Here is a 20,274-nt window from a genome sequence, read left to right as displayed (position 1 = left end):
ACTGAGTCTTACTTTCCTCATCTGTAAAACAATAATAATACAATAATAATGCCTGCCTTATAAGATTGTGGTGGAGATTAAATGAGATAACCCTAGAAGTACTTTGCACATGGTGAATATTCCATAGATGATAGTGATTACATGTGCAGACATAAGCCAGGTGCTAGGGAATGTGAGAACGAATAAGATACAGTCTCTGCTGTCAAATATCTCAGATTTTAGCTAGAGAGATAGGTATGTAAAGAAGAAATGACAATTCAGTGTTAATAAGGGCCAAACTCAGAGTACACACTGGGTAGCTCTCCGGGAGCACGAAGAGAAGGGCATTCAACTTTGTCTGCAGAGGGAAGACAGGAAAAGACTTGCCAAAGGAGAGGAAACACAAGAGTGAGTCTTCAAGAAAAAGGACTGGGGCTTCCCTGGTGGCACGGTGGTTGAGAGTCCGCCTGCCGATGCAGAGGACACGGGTTCGTGCCCCGGTCCGGGAAGATCCCACATGCCGCGGAGCGGCTGGGCCCGTGAGCCATGGCCGCTGAGCCTGCGCGTCCGGAGCCTGTGCTCCGCAACGGGAGAGGCCACAGCAGTGAGAGGCCCGCGTACTGCAAAAAAAAAAAAAAAAAAAAAAAAAAGGACTAATGGGCGCAGATGTGGGGCGTTGAGAAGTAAGACTTCCCAGGCCTCCGTGTAGCATGCGTGAAAGCTTGGCAGTTAAGGGAGCATGAAATGGGTATGGAACAGCGGGGGTCATAGCAAGAACAGACAGTAGAGAGGTACGCTGGGGGCGGATTAAGCAGGCCCTTGGCTAGCACGCTAAGGAGCATGAACTCTGAACTTCTGGGTAATGGGGAGCCATTGAAGGATCTTACAGGGAGGAATGCGGGCAGATATATATATTTCAAAAGATTACTCCGGCCACAGAGTAATGAATTGCAGGGGGCAAAATTGGAGGTAGTAAGACCAGGTGAAAAATGCCGGTGCCTTGGACTAAGATGATGCTTTGTGGAGATGAAAGGAAGAAGATGCATCCAAAGTGAGTTTGGGAAATAGAACATGATGACTGATTAAGGTAGAATTAAAGTAGGAGTCAAAGAAGCTCCCAAATTTATGATTTGGGCAGTTGGGCCAGGGCTGAAATAACCAAAAGCCAGAGCAAGCATGTGCCTAAGGCCCAGCACGTCGGGGCACCCAAAATGTGAAAACATTTTGATTTGAGATCTAGAGTCGTTTTTTAAAAGACTTAAGTTAATCATCATAGGAACATCAGAACTGTTGGGGCTTCCTTCCCTTTTTATGCTGTAGTATTGCTTTTATTTGAGAGAGGAGGTCGTAATCTTTTCATTGCTTAGAGCCTCCCAAAGAGGAGGAGTCCAAGGCCTTAATCCTTCTCTGATCTGGGTGGTGAGTGCTTTATCATTTCACAGAGAACATGGACACTGAAGGAGGAGCGAGTTTGAGCTTCCTGCCTCTGTTACGCTTTGTCCGGCGTGAAGAGAATGGCATAATTAGGCTGGTAAGGGACTGGCAACCAGATGGCCTTAGGGAGACCCCATTAGGCTGATTCACATAGCTCAGCTGAAGTGGAGTGTTTACATCTAAGTCAACAGGCTTCAATTGTGCAGCCATTGCTAATGGAGAAGTAGGGAGAACCTGTTTGCTGGCAAGAGAGGTCATGGATGCAAGTTGATACAATGATTAGAGATGGAGACTAAGCTAGGGGTTCTTAACCTAGAGCCCAGGGGAATTTTGAACCTCTGAAGTTATATGCAAAATTGTGTATATGTGTGTATAGTGCAATTTTATAGACAGAAGTACCACAGCTTTCTTCAGATTTTTCAGAGTGATCTTTGACACCAAAAAGGCCACCAACCACCAGAGTACATTTACTATGAAGTGAATAAAGCTGCTTATTCAGAGTTTCTCACTTGCCTGGGACTCTTCCGAGGCTCTAGAAGAAGCCCTAGCAATTTTGTATTGTTTTTACCTAAAGGGAGCGTTCCTCTCAAATTACATAAAGTCTTTGGTCCCACAAAATCTGTGTCTACCCCTGCCAACCGCAGATTAGGGAATTACCCAACATGAGTTAGTATCTGGGAGTGAATGCCATCCAAGAGAAATGAATGCCAAAGACCGCACCAGGAAAGGCAGAAGAAAGGATGCCCATCAAATGAAGAATGGTCACTGAGGGAGGAGGAGAATCAGACCACATTGTCAAGGAAGTATAAAGAGAGGCGGTTAGCCATGTCCAACATGGATGGGAGATCAGGAAAGAGGAAAATAAGAAAACGATTACAGAAGTGGCTGGGACGTCTTCAGTGAAGTGGCAAGAACAGAAAGCTGATTGTTCTGTTTGCCTTTCTGGATAAGTAAAAGTGGTAGGTGAACAAGTATAAATGGTAGCTATAGTCCAGAAACATGCAGGGGAAGTAGAAGTACCTACCCAAAACTCTAATGTTCAGTTAAAATGATAGGCAATAAAGTAGGCTCACTGTAAATGTGGAATCCATGCTGAACTGAAGTTAGGTGGCACATATATACCTTGCAAAATGAGTCCTAAATGTGTCCCATGGCCAGGCAAAGACTTTGAGTGACCCTTGTCCCCCCCCCAACCCCAACCTTTCTTTCTTAATCCTGTATCTTAATCCTCTTACTACTTGAATTTCCATATTTCTGTCCCATATCTCTGTCCTCTGGCTGGCGGATATGGAACAGTGAGAGAGAGTAGAAAGTGAAAAGAAGCCATACGAATGACATTTGAACATGAAATGTTTTGAATTTAAAATTTGTCCTGCGTAACCCCCCAAACCAGTGAGTGATCCATTACGGTTAGTTAAATGTTGTCTGAAATTGAGGCCAAGGAAACATCTCTTTGAACCAGAATGTTCTAAATTTGCCACCCTGGCAACTCTAAAGTTGATTGGTTTCAATGGGGCAAAACTGGTTTATGCTGACTTACGCAGTATTAGGGTGAGTATTATTTTTTTGACTATGAAATGCAGCCATATCAGAGATACATGCTCAAAGTTGCTGCTCTATTATGGAAGCTAGGAAATGCCATTTTACAATGCTTCCATAATAACTTCCTCCTGTGATCTCTTTTGAGATAGACTAATTTCATTACAGTTCCCAACTTAATTTCTTCAGTGATTATACCTTTAAAGGCTTTTGATTTATTAACTATTGATGTATTTCTTCATAATTGTGTCACTATGAATAATCTGTTACTTGAGAACAATGATTTCGAATGGCTACTATGACAACATTTATAGGGACATGGAAAAATAGCTACGAACTAAAATGACGAAACCAAGGAATTGGTTTGAGGTTTCTAAGAACTCAATAAAATTAATTCAGTAAAAAGCAACAATTTGTGTTTTGCTTTTTACTAGCAGAGTTATTGCTTTGCAGTAGTATTCTCATTGAAAGAAGACCAAGAGCCTATTAAACTACTCTTCATAATGTAAACGTGTAAATTAAAGTTCTAGTTACTTGATATTTAGCTATGGTTTAAAATAGAAACAATTCATAACACTTTATAGATAGCTTAAGCACTTTTCTATTCTTTCTTTCTAATAGTAAGGCTTAGCTTGACTTGAGTCTAATGAATTTCTTCTATAGTATGTGGAATTTGATCCAACAAGACCAGTTAAACACAATATACCTAGATACCTGCCGATTACATCATCAGACTGGTAAAGGACATAAATCAGTTTGACTGCAAGTTTTGTTTGAATTGGATTTGGAAATTTGGAAATTATTTGGACATAGCATTTTGTCAAACTCTTAGCCATTTATTTAAATAAAATTATAAATTCTGGAGTTAAATATTGTTATAATTGTGTTGGACTCAATTGTCTTTCAACTTTGTAATTATTTTGATGAACCTAATTGTACAACTTATGGATGCCAAAACTGTATCCCCAATAAATACATGTTAACATTTTGCCTTTAGCCAATAAGAAGAAAGAGAAAGAACGCCCAGAGATCTCTCTTCCTTCAGACTTTGAACATACGATTCATGTGGGGTTTGATGCAGTCACCGGGGAATTCACTGTAAGTAAGCTCCTTATTATTTTTTTTGTAAGGCATGAAAAGATTCCTTTGTGAAAATAGGTTTGAAGGAAGAATTGCCACGTCCCAAAATGTCAGACTTGATGTCTTTGGTGATTTCAAGGAAGATGGACTTTGCCTAGACAATCACAGATGGAACTAGAGAGTGGCAAGAGTATTGGCAAAATTATTTTGTCCATCTTAACAAAAACGTCTGATCGCGGTTAGCCTTCAACGTGATTGAAAATGCTAATTTACCATGGCACAGGAGATGTAGTCCAGATAGACTCAGCTTGAGCCTGTGCTTTAGCACTTGAAGTGAATCAGAGAACCATTGACTCAACTTGGCCAGTGAAGACAGTCTATCTGAATAATTCAGGCTTTACAATGGAACCTGGATTACCCAGATAAGTTAACCACACTAACCAAAAATCTCTGTAAAACTGACCTTTTCTTCTCTTTGATTTCAAGAACATAGCTTATTTTTAGGCTTATTTACAGGTATATTTTGTAGACATTCAAAACAACAGACCCCATGTTTCAGGAAGAAATATTGATGGTTGTATCATATGCTTTAGTGGTTATATGCTTACTTTATATTTGTATATGTGTGTGTGTATATATATATATATATATATATATATATATATATATACACACATATATACAAATATAATATATATACATAATGCACAATAAATACCAGTAAGAGTTCTCCAGAAAGACTATAGCTATAGATCCAGTCTTTCTTTGGATATTTTTAGTGCTCAAATAGCACACGATCTCAGATCTATGATATTTTATACCTTTTTTTTTTTAAAGATCTGGCATCTTTCTTTTAGTTGGATGAAGGAAAAGATGTGGCTAGAAACATGTCCTCAGGAAGATTAACTACTTTTTTATACTAGTAAGGACCTCAATCAAAATGTGCATTCTGAGATAATGAATAATTTTGAATGCATTCTGGAAAAAAATTCTTTGATAGAACCATTACCGTTAATTCTTGGATTCTTAAACCAGAGAGAAATTTAGGTATTAAATAATTAAATTTCCTATTTCATAACATGATGGTTAGTGAGTAGACTGTGTCATAAGATTAAATTTTAAAAAAGAAGGAACAAATTAATTTGATTTGGAGAATCAAACCATGTTTCTGAACTGACAAATTACCTTCTTTTTTCAATTCCGGAAGTAAGCAGTGTGAGAATGAAATGGAAACTGACTAAACATCTTAGCCTTGTAAAGTGATGTGAGCTGATTGTATGTTCTCAGTAGCAAGCAGAAGAGAATGTTAAGAAGTGCTGACATTGATAAAGTTGAGATACTGGTTTAGCCAATTTCATCATTGGAGTCAGAGATATTATTCAAATGGCCTTGAGTTTGAGCCCAGCCTCTGTTCTTTGCTGTATTTGAGAATATTCTGTTAGCTACACTTAGAAAATATAACCTCACTGTCACCACTACCACCACCATCATCACCACCCAAAACAAAAAATATTTATATATATTTTTATAATCTGAACAAGTTTAGATTTTTAAAAAATCATAAACAAAGAGATGACTATTTTTCTGATGTTTGAAACAGTAAAAGCACTGAATCATTATAAGTTTTATCTTAAAAATCTTCCCTTTTTTATTTTAAGAACTGTCTTTCCTGTTTTGACCTTTTTGTTTTCCATGTGCTTTTCTTCTGTTTAATCTTTTCTTGTTTAATTGTTGTCATTCCATATTTCTCTGTTCTTTTATTCTTCCTTTTTGTTTTCTGATGTGAAAATTTTCCCCTCCACTATTCTCATGTGATACTCTGGTTCCTTTCCAATTTTTAAATTTTTTCCACTCTTTCCTACCTGCTTGACATCTTCTGATAGAATTTCTCTATCATTAGCTTTTCCTTTGTTCTTTATGGGTTCTGAATGGAAATGAAGGAAAGTGAATCACCATCATCTTGCTGACTGGAGACCATCCATTTTCACTTTGCTGTCAGTTAGAACCCCAAGAATCAACCAGAGAGGGGTGGGGTGGGATGTGTGATGGGCAATCTTTCCAATTGTGAAAAACATTTTGATGCAACTGAACCAAACCAAACAAGAACCTTTCCCCTCCTCCCAAAAACCTAATATAAAATAAAGTGTTTGGATGCAATTGTTAGAAATCCACTGAATATATAGATGAGACGCAGGTTAAGTTTGGAAATCTGATGTACTTTATTGTTGCTGTGATAATCTTTCATAACTATTTGTCCCCATGTTGTTTTTTAAAGATACCGAATTCTGCCTTTTTTTTTACTATCTTAACCTATGATTTATATTTACTAACTTTAAAAATACCAAATGATAATAAGCTTTTAAAAGTCATTTTATTGGTAGGATTTAGAATGGGGTCTTAATCGCCCCAGTACCACTAATTGGTTGTGTGTGTGTGTGTGTGTGTGTGTGTGTGTGTTTGCGTGTGTTCACGTGGAGGGGGAGGGACATATTACTAAATTTGATCATTACAGTTGTTGAGGTTGAATTTTGAGCAATTTGTTGAACTGTCGAGTCCAGTTGTCTCACAAGGGCCTGTTATTTGGAATATTTGGACACTGGTTTGGTGTATTGCTTGGTGTTTACCCTTTGGCTAATTGGCCCATACAACCTTGTACACTTGGTCACACACTTGGACCCTGAGGTTAAAATTAGGTTGGGAGGTGAAATTTTGGGTATGAAACTACTCTAAGTCCTTACCCTTTATATTACCATTTTTGTCCCAAATACTTCAGAACTCCCCCTTCCAGACCTCTAGACCTGTGACGGTCGCTTCAAGTCAATCAGAGGGAAAAATGGTATGAGTGATATACATTATCATTTCTTATGATAAGATAAATGCTTGGCCTGTTGTATCATGCTGCCATTCTCCTGGGCTACACTGGACAATCCCCAGCTTGACGTACATCTAGCTGTTATTACATACATGGTCAGGCTTCTGATGCTCACACTTCCAGGTCTCCATTAGCTATCTGACTTTTGGGGTTTGTACCTCAATTTGGAGTAATGAGTTATGGCTTTCTGATTACATGCCTTCATGGCATACATTCAAATTTAAGGGTCAGGTTTCATTGATGAACCGGTTTATCTCAACTTAAAAAAAGAAAACAATTATGTCAGCAGTGTAGTCACGTGGTAAGTATAGTTGTCTGGAGGATCTTTTGCAACTGACAGCAGTTTTTCCTGCTGTCTAGTGATCACAAGACTATTATCACAAAAGTTTAGAAGTGCCATGAGTATGTATAATAACTGCAAATATTCTAATGATTACGGTAACGATCATGCCAGTGATGTCTGCTCTGTGGTTATGTGCAATGCCTACCTGGTTTTGTAACACTTAATAACTCCTTTGGCCATTACAGTATTAACCAAACGCTATTAATTGCACTTAGAATCAGAACTGGGATCATGCATGGGCTCCTGAGTTCAAATTTTTGGCTTAAGGCTTTAGCAGCAAATTGCGTGATGAATGCATGTAAAAGTGTCCTTTCACTGTGCTTGGAGTAACCCCAAATGCCAGGAATCAAAGACCTGTAACCCAAATCAAATCAGTTGGGTGAAAGCATGTTTCTGTAGCATTGGAAATATCATCTTTATTTAGACAAAGCTGTTACCTTATATCTGATCTTATTTTGTGGGAAGTGGGACTTTAGAACTGCGGCATTAAAATGGAGATTATTCAGAATATGGTTTGAAACGAAATGGTTTCCCTTTCCCTGGCCTAAATGTCTAAGAAATTCAAACATAGAGTCTGGCTGTGTGGGAAATCCTTAATCTAGTTTTCTCTAAGCCAGCCACGACTTCAGCTCCAAAATACAGAAGAATCACCTTAATGAGAACAGGTTGAATTCAGCATCACCATATACCTCTTCTTTGAATTTTAGCCATACAGACACTTCCAATGTGAAATTGAAAATGGTTCACCAGAATTGGGAACTGAAATTTGTAAGTTCATCACATGGCCATGGGCTACCTGTGATCACCCAGTCGTAAAAACAACTTACAAATTGTCGTTGAAGCTTTTCATGATGCCATCCTTCTTCCCTCCAAATTCATGTTTCTGCCTTTTAGTAATTTCTCCAGTCATTTAATGGTAATCCTTGTTATTGCATATTTATGGAGGAAGCATCTGGCCAAAAGTGGAACTATGCATCCAAACTTTGGAACATCGTTGTTTTCTCTGTTTTCTTAAATCTGTTGTCCTGTAGCCTGTCCTGCCCCTGATTTAGTTAATACCTCCCTATTTTCATAACCGCCCCACTTTAGAAGGGATTAACCCCTCCCCATTCAGACCCATTGGTTTCATCTCTTCCCACCTTCTAAGTTGTCCCACATTCTGTTTTAACTTTCTTTTCTTTCTTTATTTACGTCCATTACAGCCAGATCTCTATGGCTCACAGATGTGCCCAGGGAAGCTCCCAGAGGTGCGTCACAGGCCCAAAAGAAGCTTGCATCAAAGTGCTTCTTTGAGATGTCATAGCACTGCAGCAGCAGGTTCATGTGTGTGCAGTAGAGTTGTTGCTTGGCTTATCTCACTTTTTTGTTGTCATTCCCAAACTCTGGAGGCCCACGTCACACATTGTTTTGCCGAGACTTCATAGGACAAAGCCACGTAAATTGTGTCTAGATGCACTTCAGGAAGAGTGTGTCTGTTTCTCGCTCCAAGTTCTCTTGGAGGTTGGTTAATTATGAAATGGGGACATCTGTAGGCCGAACGTGTAGGAAAGAGTGCTCAACGCTCAATACAAAGCTAACCTCTCTGTGCAATTTTTGCAATTCTCCTTGGTTAGATTGCCAAACACTCCCTCCTCTCTGCTCTAAACGCTTCAGATTATTGCAAATTTTCAGAAGGCTTTGGCATGGTTGCCACTGTCCCCAGGTTCTATGTGGCCAATGAATGAAGTGGGGAGGAGGGGATGGGGGGAGGAGAGGAGAAAGCTGCAGGGAAAATGTTACTATTTAGCACCCCTGTGGTTATTGCTCGTCCATGATTCTATTTTTGTTCTCCTCTCAATCCCCCTTTATATTAAAGCTCTAGACCCCCCAAAAAATTACATTTGATAACCACAGAGGATGAACTGACCAAGGGTGAGGCTTTACTTTTATTCTAAAAGATATTCTGATTGCAACATGCCCAGAAACAGCTTCTGTTATTCCAGGCATATAAAATCTATTGATCTGCACTATACTATGCTGTGCACAAATTTAGAGAAGTCTTGCTATGTCTGCCCTGAGTCGCCAGAAAAAATAAGCTAAGCCGTAAACATCATTTCATGGATGAGCAGAGTTAATATGGAGGTGATTTTCATGCGCTTTTTTTTTCTATCACAGTCATACTCCCACCCACCCTTTTTAAGTTGGATCTTAGTTTTACCTATGTGTTTTAATTAGAGAAGAGAATGATTGCATTATTAAGTTACTAACTTTAAATCTAGAGTGTAACTTCAGTTTCCCAAGTGTAATCCTACAGGTAGCATGGGCTTCTTGGTGAAGAACTTTACTGGAACATGAAAATGCAGCTGCCGAATGTTCTGAGCTTCCATTCTTTCCCTTTGGTTGTCCACAGGGAATTCCTGAGCAATGGGCACGATTACTCCAAACCTCCAACATAACAAAGCTGGAACAGAAGAAGAACCCCCAAGCCGTTCTAGACGTTCTCAAATTCTATGATTCCAAAGAAACAGTCAACAACCAGAAGTACATGAGCTTTACGTCCGGAGGTAAGAGTAAATCTAGGATATCAAAAAGTGAAGAAGTGGGACTTCCCTGGCGGTCCAGTGGTTAGGACTCTGCGCTTCCATGGCAGGGGGCCCGGGTTTGATCCCTGGTCGGGAACCAAGATCCCAAAAGCTGTGCGGCCCCCCAAAAAAAGGGAAGAAGTAATTCCAATCTCAGAACCTCAGGATTAGAACGGAATGCCTGGAGGGTATTCGAAGCCAGTTCAAGTTCCTTTTCTGAATGACTTCAACATAAATCAATCAAAAGATGAGTTGCAAGTTGAAGTTGATGTTAGGAGATTTCCAGTACTTGGGTGATTTTATAACTCAAATAAGGAAATTGTTCAGTGAAGCAGTAGTTGTCAGTTTGAATCAGCAATCACGATTGTTGTTTTGTCTCTTCACTGGCATGAAGACACTGAGTCACTTAGGATCAGGCCTTGTCATGCGTTTAGGAAGTCAGAGGTGTCTGGATCAAACCCTGGTCTCTTGAAATTTATTTTATCCCTTAGATTCACTGAATTGCATGCACCATGGTGACACAGCACAAATTTTGTGGTTGCTGGGTTATTTTGATCTGACCGCAAAATCAGACTTAAAAAAAGAAATCATGTCTTGGTATTTATAAGAGATTGACATGGCCACATTCCTGCCATATCTCGACTTCATTTGCTAGCCTGTAGACCCAGCTTTTGTTTGAAGGTTTGATGTCCAAATTTGCACTGTAAGCAACTGAAAAAATATACCAAGCAATTATTTTGCATTGTGAAAATGATGATCTGGGTTTTGTCTCTAAAACAATTTACTATTTTACATCTAAAGAAAGAAGAGGGGGCTTCCCTGGTGGCGCAGTGGTTGAGAGTCCGCCTGCCGATGCAGGGGACACGGGTTCGTGCCCCGGTCCTGGAAGATCCCACATGCCGCGGAGCGGCGGGGCCCGTGAGCCATGGCCGCTGAGCCTGCGCGTCTGGAGCCTGTGCTCCACAACGGGAGAGGCCGCAACAGTGAGAGGCCCGCGTACCGGGAAAAAAAAAAAAAAAGAAAGAAAGAAGAGAATAGTATCATTAGTGCTCCAGCTATAAAGAGCCCCTACCTCTTGGCATTGGTTTTAGTACAGGGCACATTTTCAGAATTTGTTCTTTATTCCACGTTGCCACTGCTTTTTTTTTTTTTTCTCGGTACGCGGGCCTCTCACTGTCGTGGCCTCTCCCGTTGCGGAGCACAGGCTCCGGACGCGCAGGCTCAGCGGCCATGGCTCACGGGCCCAGCCGCTCCGCGGCATGTGGGATCCTCCCGGACCGGGACACGAACCCGTGTCCCCTGCATCGGCAGGCGGACTCTCAACCACTGCGCCACCAGGGAAGCCCTGCCACTGCTTTTTAACCCTTTTGTTTTTATGTGTCAAATTCTCTCAGTTTATAAAGATGAAATCCTGAAAAAACTATGTTGGAACTCGACAGTATCTGAGTTATTGCTCTATTCTGAAACTCACCATATGTTTTCTTTATGCTCTCGTGTTGAGGCTAACTAATAGCCTAGGAGGGGAAGGGGAAGAAGGGAAGGGGAAAGGAAGGAAGGGTGGAAAGGAGGAAGGGAAATGAGGGAGGGAGGAGGAGAGGGAAGGAGGAAGTCGAGGAGAAATTCTGGATATAGACGTGTAAAATCATACCAGTCAGGAGTAGGTTATCTCAACACTCCTCAGTATAGATGACGTTCACTGGAGGCCTTCATTAAGATCTATAAGATGGGGTGGCGAGAATATGGTGATGATGTAAGGGTGTGAGCTATTTTAAGAAAAACTAGTCATTTGTCGTAGTATCTATTTAATACTGAATCAGAAAATTTCCTTCTGGTCGAACACATGCAGTTTTTTTAAGCATGGTCTCTAAAGGAGGCAGTCTTTATGAAACAAAGGTAACATCTTTATCTTCACTTTTCAGATAAAAGCGCACATGGTTATATAGCAGCCCATCCTTCGGTAAGTGAAACATTGAAAACAGTTTTGTATGATCCGTGTTTCCAGTGGTCCAACAGAATACAATTGTGCAGATCCTGTTTTTAGATACACATAGAATCCTTTAAAAATATTTTAAAGGTGTAATTTAGATACATAAAATTCACCCGTTTTTAAGTGTACAGTTTGATGAGTTTTAGTAAATTTATACACCTGTGCTACCATCACCACAATCTAGTTTTAGAACACTTTCATCACCCCAGTAAGATCTCCCAGGTCTGCCTAGAGTTAACCCCCATCCACCGCACCCTAGCCCTAGGCTATCACTAATCTGCTTTTATAGATATGTCTTTCTGGACATTTCAAATGTAAATGAAATAATACAGTATATGTCCTTTGGGGATTGGCTTTTCTCTCAGCATAATGCTCTTAGGATTCATCCAAGTTGCTGTATTGTATCAATAGTTTGTTCCTTTTTATTGCTAAGTAGTATTCCATGGTATGGCTATACTGCTATTTAACAATTTACCCATTGAAGGGTTTCTAGACTGTTTACAGTTTGGGGCGTTTATAAATAAAGCTACTATGAAAATTCATGCATAAGTCTTTACATAGACAAATGTTTCTATTTCTTTTACATATAGAATCTTGAAAATAATCATCATAATGATAGAAACTTCTCTTGACTGAACAAATGTGCCAGGCACTAGGCTAATAATACTTTGTATTCACTTAACCATTCCTACAACCCAATTAGGCAAGTCTTATCATTGTCTCCATTTTACAGATGAGGTTCAGAGAGGTGAAATAACTTGTCTAAGGTCATACCACTACATCTTTCGGTGTCACCTGTTCCAACAAAGTGAGACTTTGCCCAAAGTCACATAGATAGTTTTATCAGAGAAGAGACTAGAAAATAAGCAACTAGCTCAAGGGCCTTGGAAGTGCTCTAGTATCTGAAAGAATACCCTTACACAGAAAACAGTCTTAGACAAGGCTTCCCTTTACATGATTTTCATTTTGATATCCTGATAGAAATTATCTCCTGCCCCATTTGCTTCCTTTGGAGTGAAATAATTAGCATTAGTGAAAGTTTCCTCGCCGCTTATTCAGAGTCACGGATAGTCAAGCTGATTCTTCCTTTTATAGAGGACAAATGCTGGCCTGCTTGATGTCACCCTGGGCAGCCAGTGTGACAGCAATAAGTCATTGCTGGTAAAAACTAAAGGCTCTGAGATAATACGGCAGGGCCTCAAAAACTTAGAAGAGAATTACCACATGATCCAGCAGTTGCACTTCTGGATATATACCCAGAAGAACTGAAAGCAGGGTCTTGAACAGATATTTGAACACCCATATTCATAGCAGCGTTACTCATAGTAACCAGAAGGTGGAAGCAACCCAAGTGTCCATCAACAGATGAACGAATAAACAAAAGTGGTATATCCATACAATGGAATATTATTCAGCCCTAAAAAGGAAGGAAATCCTTACATAGGCTACAACATGGCTGAGCCTTTAAGACATTATGCTAAGTGAAATAATCCAGTCACAAAAAGACAAATACCGTATGATCCTACCTGTATGAGGTATCTAGAGTAGTCAATATCATAGACACAGAAAGTGATTGCTGGGTGAGGTGGAAACGGGGTGTTGTTGTTTAATGGGTACAAAGTTTTAGTTTTGCAAGATGGAAAGAATTCTGGAGATGGATAGCAGGGATGAATGCACAGCAATATGAATATACGTAACACTCCTGGACTAGACACTTCCAAATGGTTAAGATGGTAAACTTTATGTTATGTCTATTTTACCACAACTAAAAAGAAAACTTACAAGAAGAGTAAAGGCTCTGGGCGTAGGTGTTTAGTCTTATTCCTCCACTTACAAGCTGAGCCACTTTCAGAAAGTGGCTCAGCTTCTGTGACCCTCTCTTTCCTCGGCCTTTAACTGGGAATAATAACAGTACCTGCCTCCTAAAACTTGTGTGAATATTGAATATGCTACTGCATATAATATACTTAGTACATTACCTAGCACATACTGTGTGTTTATTAAATGTAAGCTACTATCGCTGCCATTTGTAGATGGCAACAAAGACGAAAACTCATTCTCTCCATGCGTGAGACTTGTCTGAGGCCATGGTACTGGTGCCTTGTTCAGAATTCTCAGAACAGAGCCGAACGTAGCCCTTCTTTTCTCACTGGTCATTGCCCTCCTTTTGCTTCTTTGCCATGACAGCTTCCTGGGCCTCACTGAAAACAGCACGTGAAGGGAGATAATAGCAAACTGGGAAAGACAAAAATACCAACCTTCCCTGAGCAACACATACCTTACCTCCCTTGATTTAATTACTGTCATTATTGTGCGATACTAGATAAGTATCTTGACAAAGAAATCGTTGTTATCTTTTCAGGTAGTCGGTTATTTTAAACACCAACCTGCTAGGATAGTCTGTATGTTGGTTTTCATTTTTGTAAACAGCTTATAGCTCCTAGGATATTGACCTTTTGTTTTTAGCTTGCTTCAGAGTAAGTAAGCTTGCTTTTGTTTTTAGCTTGCTTCAGAGTAAGTAAGACCTTGCAAGGTCTTACTTACAGAATTAAAACTAAATCTACATAATGTTCAAAATATTCCATCAGATCAGAAAAAGGAAACTCATGAACTCACTGTTTGGAGATAAAACAACTGGGTATTCACTTATTGAACATATATTTATCAAGTGCCTCCTTATAAGCACTAGGAAATTTGGAGCTCAGTCTGGTAAGGGAAGAGAAGTAGGAACATAAAGAAGCACAGTACCATATGGATCATGTTACGTACCATAAAATATGTCCATGTGCTCTGAGGATTCAAAGGAAGGAGCTTACTTTTAGCTGGGGAGGGAAAAGGAAGCAGGCCCTCGTCTTCAAGGGCTTAAGCTCAGTGCCTAGTACAAAATAGGCACTTGGTACGTATTTGTTGAATTAGAAAATGCTTCATAGAAAAGGCGGAATTTGAACTAGATCTTGAAGGTCAGATGCGATTTGGATCCGTGAAGATAAGGAAGGGCATTCTAAGCAAAGGGAAGGCATGATAAAGGGCAGGGTAGTGAAAAGAGCAAGGGGACAAGGGGGGATGGGTTTGAATGAAGACTGAGATGCAGGAAAAGGAATCATAGGAGTTAAGCCTTGAAAGTTAAGCTGGAGCCAAATCATAGAAGCCCTTCAATGGTATTCTAAGGAATCTGGCCTATGTAAGTGTACAGTGGGAAGCCCTTGAAGTTTTGTGGGGCAGGAGAGTTAGGTGAATAAAGTTTATGCTTTAGAAGAGTGATCTGATCGCAAATGTCCAGAGTGAATTAAGGACAGAAGGTAAGACTGGATGCAGGGAGACTGACTGGGGAAATATCTCAAGCATCCAAGGCCAGAGGTGATGAGGGCCTACGTGAGGTAGTGGCAGTGGGAATGGAGATTAGATTTAAATTCCAAAGATGTTTAGGTTATTGATTAGATGTTGGAGGAAAGGTTGAGGTCAGAGATGATTGCAGGCTTTGGATGCTATGTGGGTGGCCAAAAATATGAGGGTATTATCTTTCAGGAGATGCATATTTCTGGGAGAAGATGCTGAGTTTCCTATTGGACAGTTTGAGTTCGAAGGTTTAGCAAGACTTCCAGATGGAACTAATTGATTAGGCTACTTGAGGAAGGCTGGGTTTCTATTGATTGAATGAACTGAATTTAGACCCTTAAGGTCAGGTTGGGTCACTTCTTTGGGGCTCAGTAACTTGGGGAATTGCATCTTGTGTTCTCCTTATGGTTCTAGGGGGAGATTGCACTTCACACTGCTTGTGCTTTTGTTGCATTAGAAACACTCCCAGTAGACCTAGCTATCCTACAGGATGTGATTTAATGGGATTGACTACCCCTTCTCGACATAGCCTGAACTGCTCACAAGTGTTGGCATCTTCTAGTAGCCTGGGTGGGAATCAAAATAGAAACAATGTTATATTCACTAAATGTGTTAAACTAATGGCAATATAATTAATAATGAATTCAGCGATGCCTCTCATAGTCATACGAATCTGCTTCACTGCCCACTCATGATAGCTTCTTTGGTGTTAGTGTTATTAAACGCTAAATACTGTTCAGGGATCTACTCTTCAATTTGAGGCTACTTTGAAATTTGTGTATATGTATTGTACTATCAAGAGTGAAGTAATGCATTGAGAATCCTGAGCTAGTATTTTGAGTGGAAGGTAACAGCAATAATATGAATATGCCGTGATTTGTGCCTAGAGAAACTGGGTGTACGTGTGACAGATGACACTTTTTTTTTTACAGTACTGGCTTATTTTGTTCATCTACATTAGTGCTTTTTAAAAATTTCAGTATGCATTAGAATTGGCTGGATAGCCTGTTAAAATGCAGATTCTAGGGCTCCATTCCCAGAGTAGAATGGAGCCCTGAAATCTGTATTGTAAACAGGCAACCAAGAGGGGCTCTCAGGCCACACTTAGCATTATCTAAAGTCTCCAAAGTCCTTACTTCTTCTTTCTTCGACCTTTAACAATTAAGCTCAAAGAAAGGAGAGTTTCCTAAGGTAGTTCCACTAGCTGGTGTATTCTCTAGAGCAGGGTTTACAACTTAGAGTCCATGAATGGGCTTCAGAAGACATATGAACTCTTGAAATTATATGTAAAAATATGTGTCTACCTGTATTTTTCTGGGGAGATAGGCCAAACCCTTTAGAATTGGAAATGAGTGCAAGACCCAATCAGGTTAAGAATAACCTGCCTAGCTCGACTGAACGTGTGGCATAATGACTGTCAAAAATACTTAATTTCAGAAAGACAAAAAATTCCTTACTTGATATCCATCTGTCTCTATTTTTACAAGTTTATACATACTAGACATAGTAATCCTCAGCCCGGAAGGAAGAGTGTAGCAACATTATAACTTTGACTCCCCCAAAGGCCATCAAAAAAAAGCTGTTAATCAAGGAAAGCTAAGTTTATTATACTTACAGGAGCAAGAAAGAGCACTGCCAGTGTCTTAGAAACGGGATGTCAAGGGAGAATATCTATAGGGTTTTGGAGCACGGCTATGTGATTTTGAAGCAGGTCTCGCAAGACAAGAAAAGAGTTAGGATTGTGCAGTGTTTCTGATAAAGTAACTTTGGATTGGGGAATACAGCAAAGTGAGGGTCTTGAATAGAGTTTTGGTGAGCAAGCTGTTGTTATTCTTAATAAGTTAATTACTTCAGTTGGTTCAGTCTTATCTTCCAAGAACAAGTATTTCTTAAAGTGAGAAGCTAAGTTATTTTTGCTTGTTCTCAGTATTGTGTAACATAAGAACAGGAAAATATGCTCCATCTTGATATTGTTTAACACAGGGAAAAGAAAGTATGCCCAGCCCCAGTGTTATTTACACAGGGATGGAAAATCTGTGGAAAAAATACACAGGAGCAAGAAATTATGTTCATTTCAATTCTTAGTACCAAGGCCTGGTATCTATGTGTAATGCTGGGTAGTTAATGCTCCCTGGCCCAACCAACATCCAAAACATAATGTCCACTGAAGGTCACACATTCTTTCCAACCAACCAACATGGCAGCATAGTGTTTGGTCCCAGATAAACAGACATGTATCTTCTTCCTGCCCTGTAAACCCTCAAAGGATGAAAATCTTTAGGTTTTCGAATAGTCCCTTAGTCCATCCTTAGAGACTGGAATGTCCCCCATATGAAATTAGGGTAGTGAGGATAGTAATGAATGTTAAGAATCAGTCCGTGAAATTTTGCAGGTGGATCTTCTCTAGTAAATTAGCGAGAACTGAAATGTGCAAGGCTACCTCTTGGCCAGTAGGCACTGGTTGGCCTTTGTACCAGTTTAAGGGTTGGGCCACTTTTAGATCCTCATAGGCTGTATATACACTCTCACTTATGGAGGACATGTGATGCATTGTATCAAATATATCAAGTATATTAAAGGGCCTCTATACCCCACTTTTTATTTTTGCTACAAAATTTTAAAAGTAATTTTTAAAATGTTAATTTTGAGATTATTTGATCATAAGTAGCACTTAATTTATGGTTAGGTGTAATTTCTTAGAAATCATTGTGAATACTCAAGAATTGTTGCTAAATAGAACAGCCTAACCTATAATTTGTTTTTTAATATAATGAAATTTCTATAAATACTAAATTTAAAGAACTAATTAATTAAGTTGACATATATTATACTTAACAGACATTTAATGAGACATTAACCGACAAATTTTATCATTTTCTTGTGGCATTTTGGAGCCGATGATTTATTTCTGAGTTCAAATATTTTCTTAGGCACACGTACAGCTTATTATTCCTAGGCATGGTTCATATTGCCTGATGAATAAAATAGCATTGTTTGCCATATAGAAACGAGTCAATTTATATGCAGGTTCTGCCCATCTACCAAGGAACAGTGATTAGTTGCATCCTGGATTCCAGCTGGCATAAGATGGAGTAGAAGTTTCTGGAACAAAATAATATCAAAGCAAATACCATTAATCCAAAGGCAACTTCTCCCTGTGCCCTGAGGTGCCCTGAAGAATTAGTCTTTCACAAAAAGAAACTGATTTTTTATCTAGAAATATAACGTCATTAATATATGTTGCTATCCACGCAGCCACAACCCAATGTAATAGCCCAGCTGTTTTGGCTAAATTAAGAATAAATATGCTGTACACCTGAAACTAACACAACATTGTTAGTCAACTATACTCCAATATAAACTAAAAATTAAAAAAAATAGAAAAACAATATCAAGTAAGCATATAAACTTCAATCTATAAACCACTCAGCGTATATATCAGGCAATCAAATATTCTTTCAAATTTATAAATTCTAAGTTGTCTTGTCACAGTATATAAGTCTTGCTGGCTCCAATAAGATACATGGTTATACCTATTACACCACCGTAGGTTTATACATGATTATAGAAAATCCACAGTGAATTTAAATCACAGACTGAGGTCCTTTGATGTAACAGTCTATTAGTAGGCTGTCTGCATCTGCCTCAGGAACTTTGTCCTCGAGGAATGAAAATTCTTTCTAGTCTCCAGAGAAGATGTACAGATTGCCAACAAACACATAAAAGAATGCTCAACATCACTAATCATTAGAGAAGCGCAAATCAAAACTGAAATGAGATATCACCTCACACCAGTCAGAATGGCCATCATCAAAAAATCTAGAAACAATAAATGCTGGAGAGGGTGTGGAGAAAAGGGAACCCTCTTGCACTGTTGGTGGGAATGTGAATTGATACAGCCACTATGGAGAACAGTATGGAGGTTCCTTAAAAAACTACAAATAGAACTACCATATGACCCAGCAATCCCACTACTGGGCATATACCCTGAGAAAACCATAATTCAAAGAGTCATGTACCAAAATGTTCATTGCAGCTCTATTTACAGTAGCCAGGGCATGCAAGCAACCTAAGTGTCCATCAACAGATGAATGGGTAAAGAAGATGTGGCACATATATACAATGGAATATTACTCAGCCATAAAAAGAAATGAAATTGAGTTATTTGTAGTGAGGTGGATGGACCTAGAGTCTGTCATACAGAGTGAAGTAAGTCAGAAAGAGAAAAACAAAGACCATATGCTAACGCACATATAAGGAATCTAAGAAAAAAAATGGTTCTGAAGAACCTAGGGGCAGGACAGGAATAAAGATGCAGATGTAGAGAATGGACTTGAGGACACAGGGAAGGAGAAGGGTAAGCTGGGACGAAGTGAGAGAGTGGCATGGACATATATACACTACCAAACGTGAAATAGATAGCTAGTGGGAAGCAGCCGCATAGCACAGGGAGATCAGCTCGGTGCTTTGTGTCCACCTAGAGGGGTGGGATAGGGAGGGTGGGAGGGAGGGAGAGGCAAGAGGGAAGAGATATGGGGCTATATGTGTATGCATAGCTGATTCACTTTGTTATAAAGCAGAAACTAACACACCATTGTAAAGCAATTATACACCAATAAAGATGTGAAAGAAAGAAAGAAAGAAAGAAAGAAAGAAAGAAAGAAAGAAAGAAAGAAAGAAAGAAAGAAAGAAAGAGAAAGAAAGAAAGAAAGAAAATTCTTTTTAGGCTTAGCCTGAGCCAGTGTACTCAAAGGCATAAACAAAAAATAAACAAGTACACACACACATGCACACACACACAACAAAAACTCAAAAACCATCTATAATAGTGCTGTCCAACAGAAATGTAATAAAAGCCATATGTGTAATTTTAAATTTTCTGACTTTCATTTTTAAAAGTAAAAAGAAATAGGTGAAGTTAATTTTAATAATATATTTTATTTAACCCAACATATTAAAATATTTTTATTTCAACATACACTCCATATAAAAAGCAATAAGGAAATATTTTATATTTTTTTCTTATTATGTATTCAGTACCTGGTATGTATTTTTCACTTACACCTTACATCTCAACTCAGACTAGCCACATTTTAAGTGTTGAATAGCCATCATACTGAACAACAAAGATCTATATCATAGT

General features: G+C 39.2%; 1 protein-coding gene across 22 annotated transcripts in view; it reads left to right on the top strand.

The window, feature by feature from the left end:
• The window catches only part of PAK3 (p21 (RAC1) activated kinase 3), a 285,248-nt gene that overhangs the window by 205,370 nt on the left and 59,604 nt on the right, over positions 1–20,274 (top strand). For all 22 annotated transcript variants that reach the window (XM_073799469.1, XM_073799468.1, XM_019949424.3 and 19 more), the window contains 3 exons: positions 3,950–4,050; positions 9,637–9,790; positions 11,728–11,765. In XM_073799469.1, coding sequence (XP_073655570.1) covers positions 3,950–4,050; positions 9,637–9,790; positions 11,728–11,765 — 293 coding nt within the window. The remainder of the gene's footprint in view (positions 1–3,949; positions 4,051–9,636; positions 9,791–11,727; positions 11,766–20,274) is intronic.

This window comes from Tursiops truncatus, chromosome X, assembly GCF_011762595.2.
Source record: "Tursiops truncatus isolate mTurTru1 chromosome X, mTurTru1.mat.Y, whole genome shotgun sequence".
NCBI lineage: Eukaryota > Metazoa > Chordata > Mammalia > Artiodactyla > Delphinidae > Tursiops > Tursiops truncatus.
The sequence above is the reverse complement of the archived record's forward strand: the minus strand, read 5'-3'. Positions and strand labels throughout refer to the sequence as shown.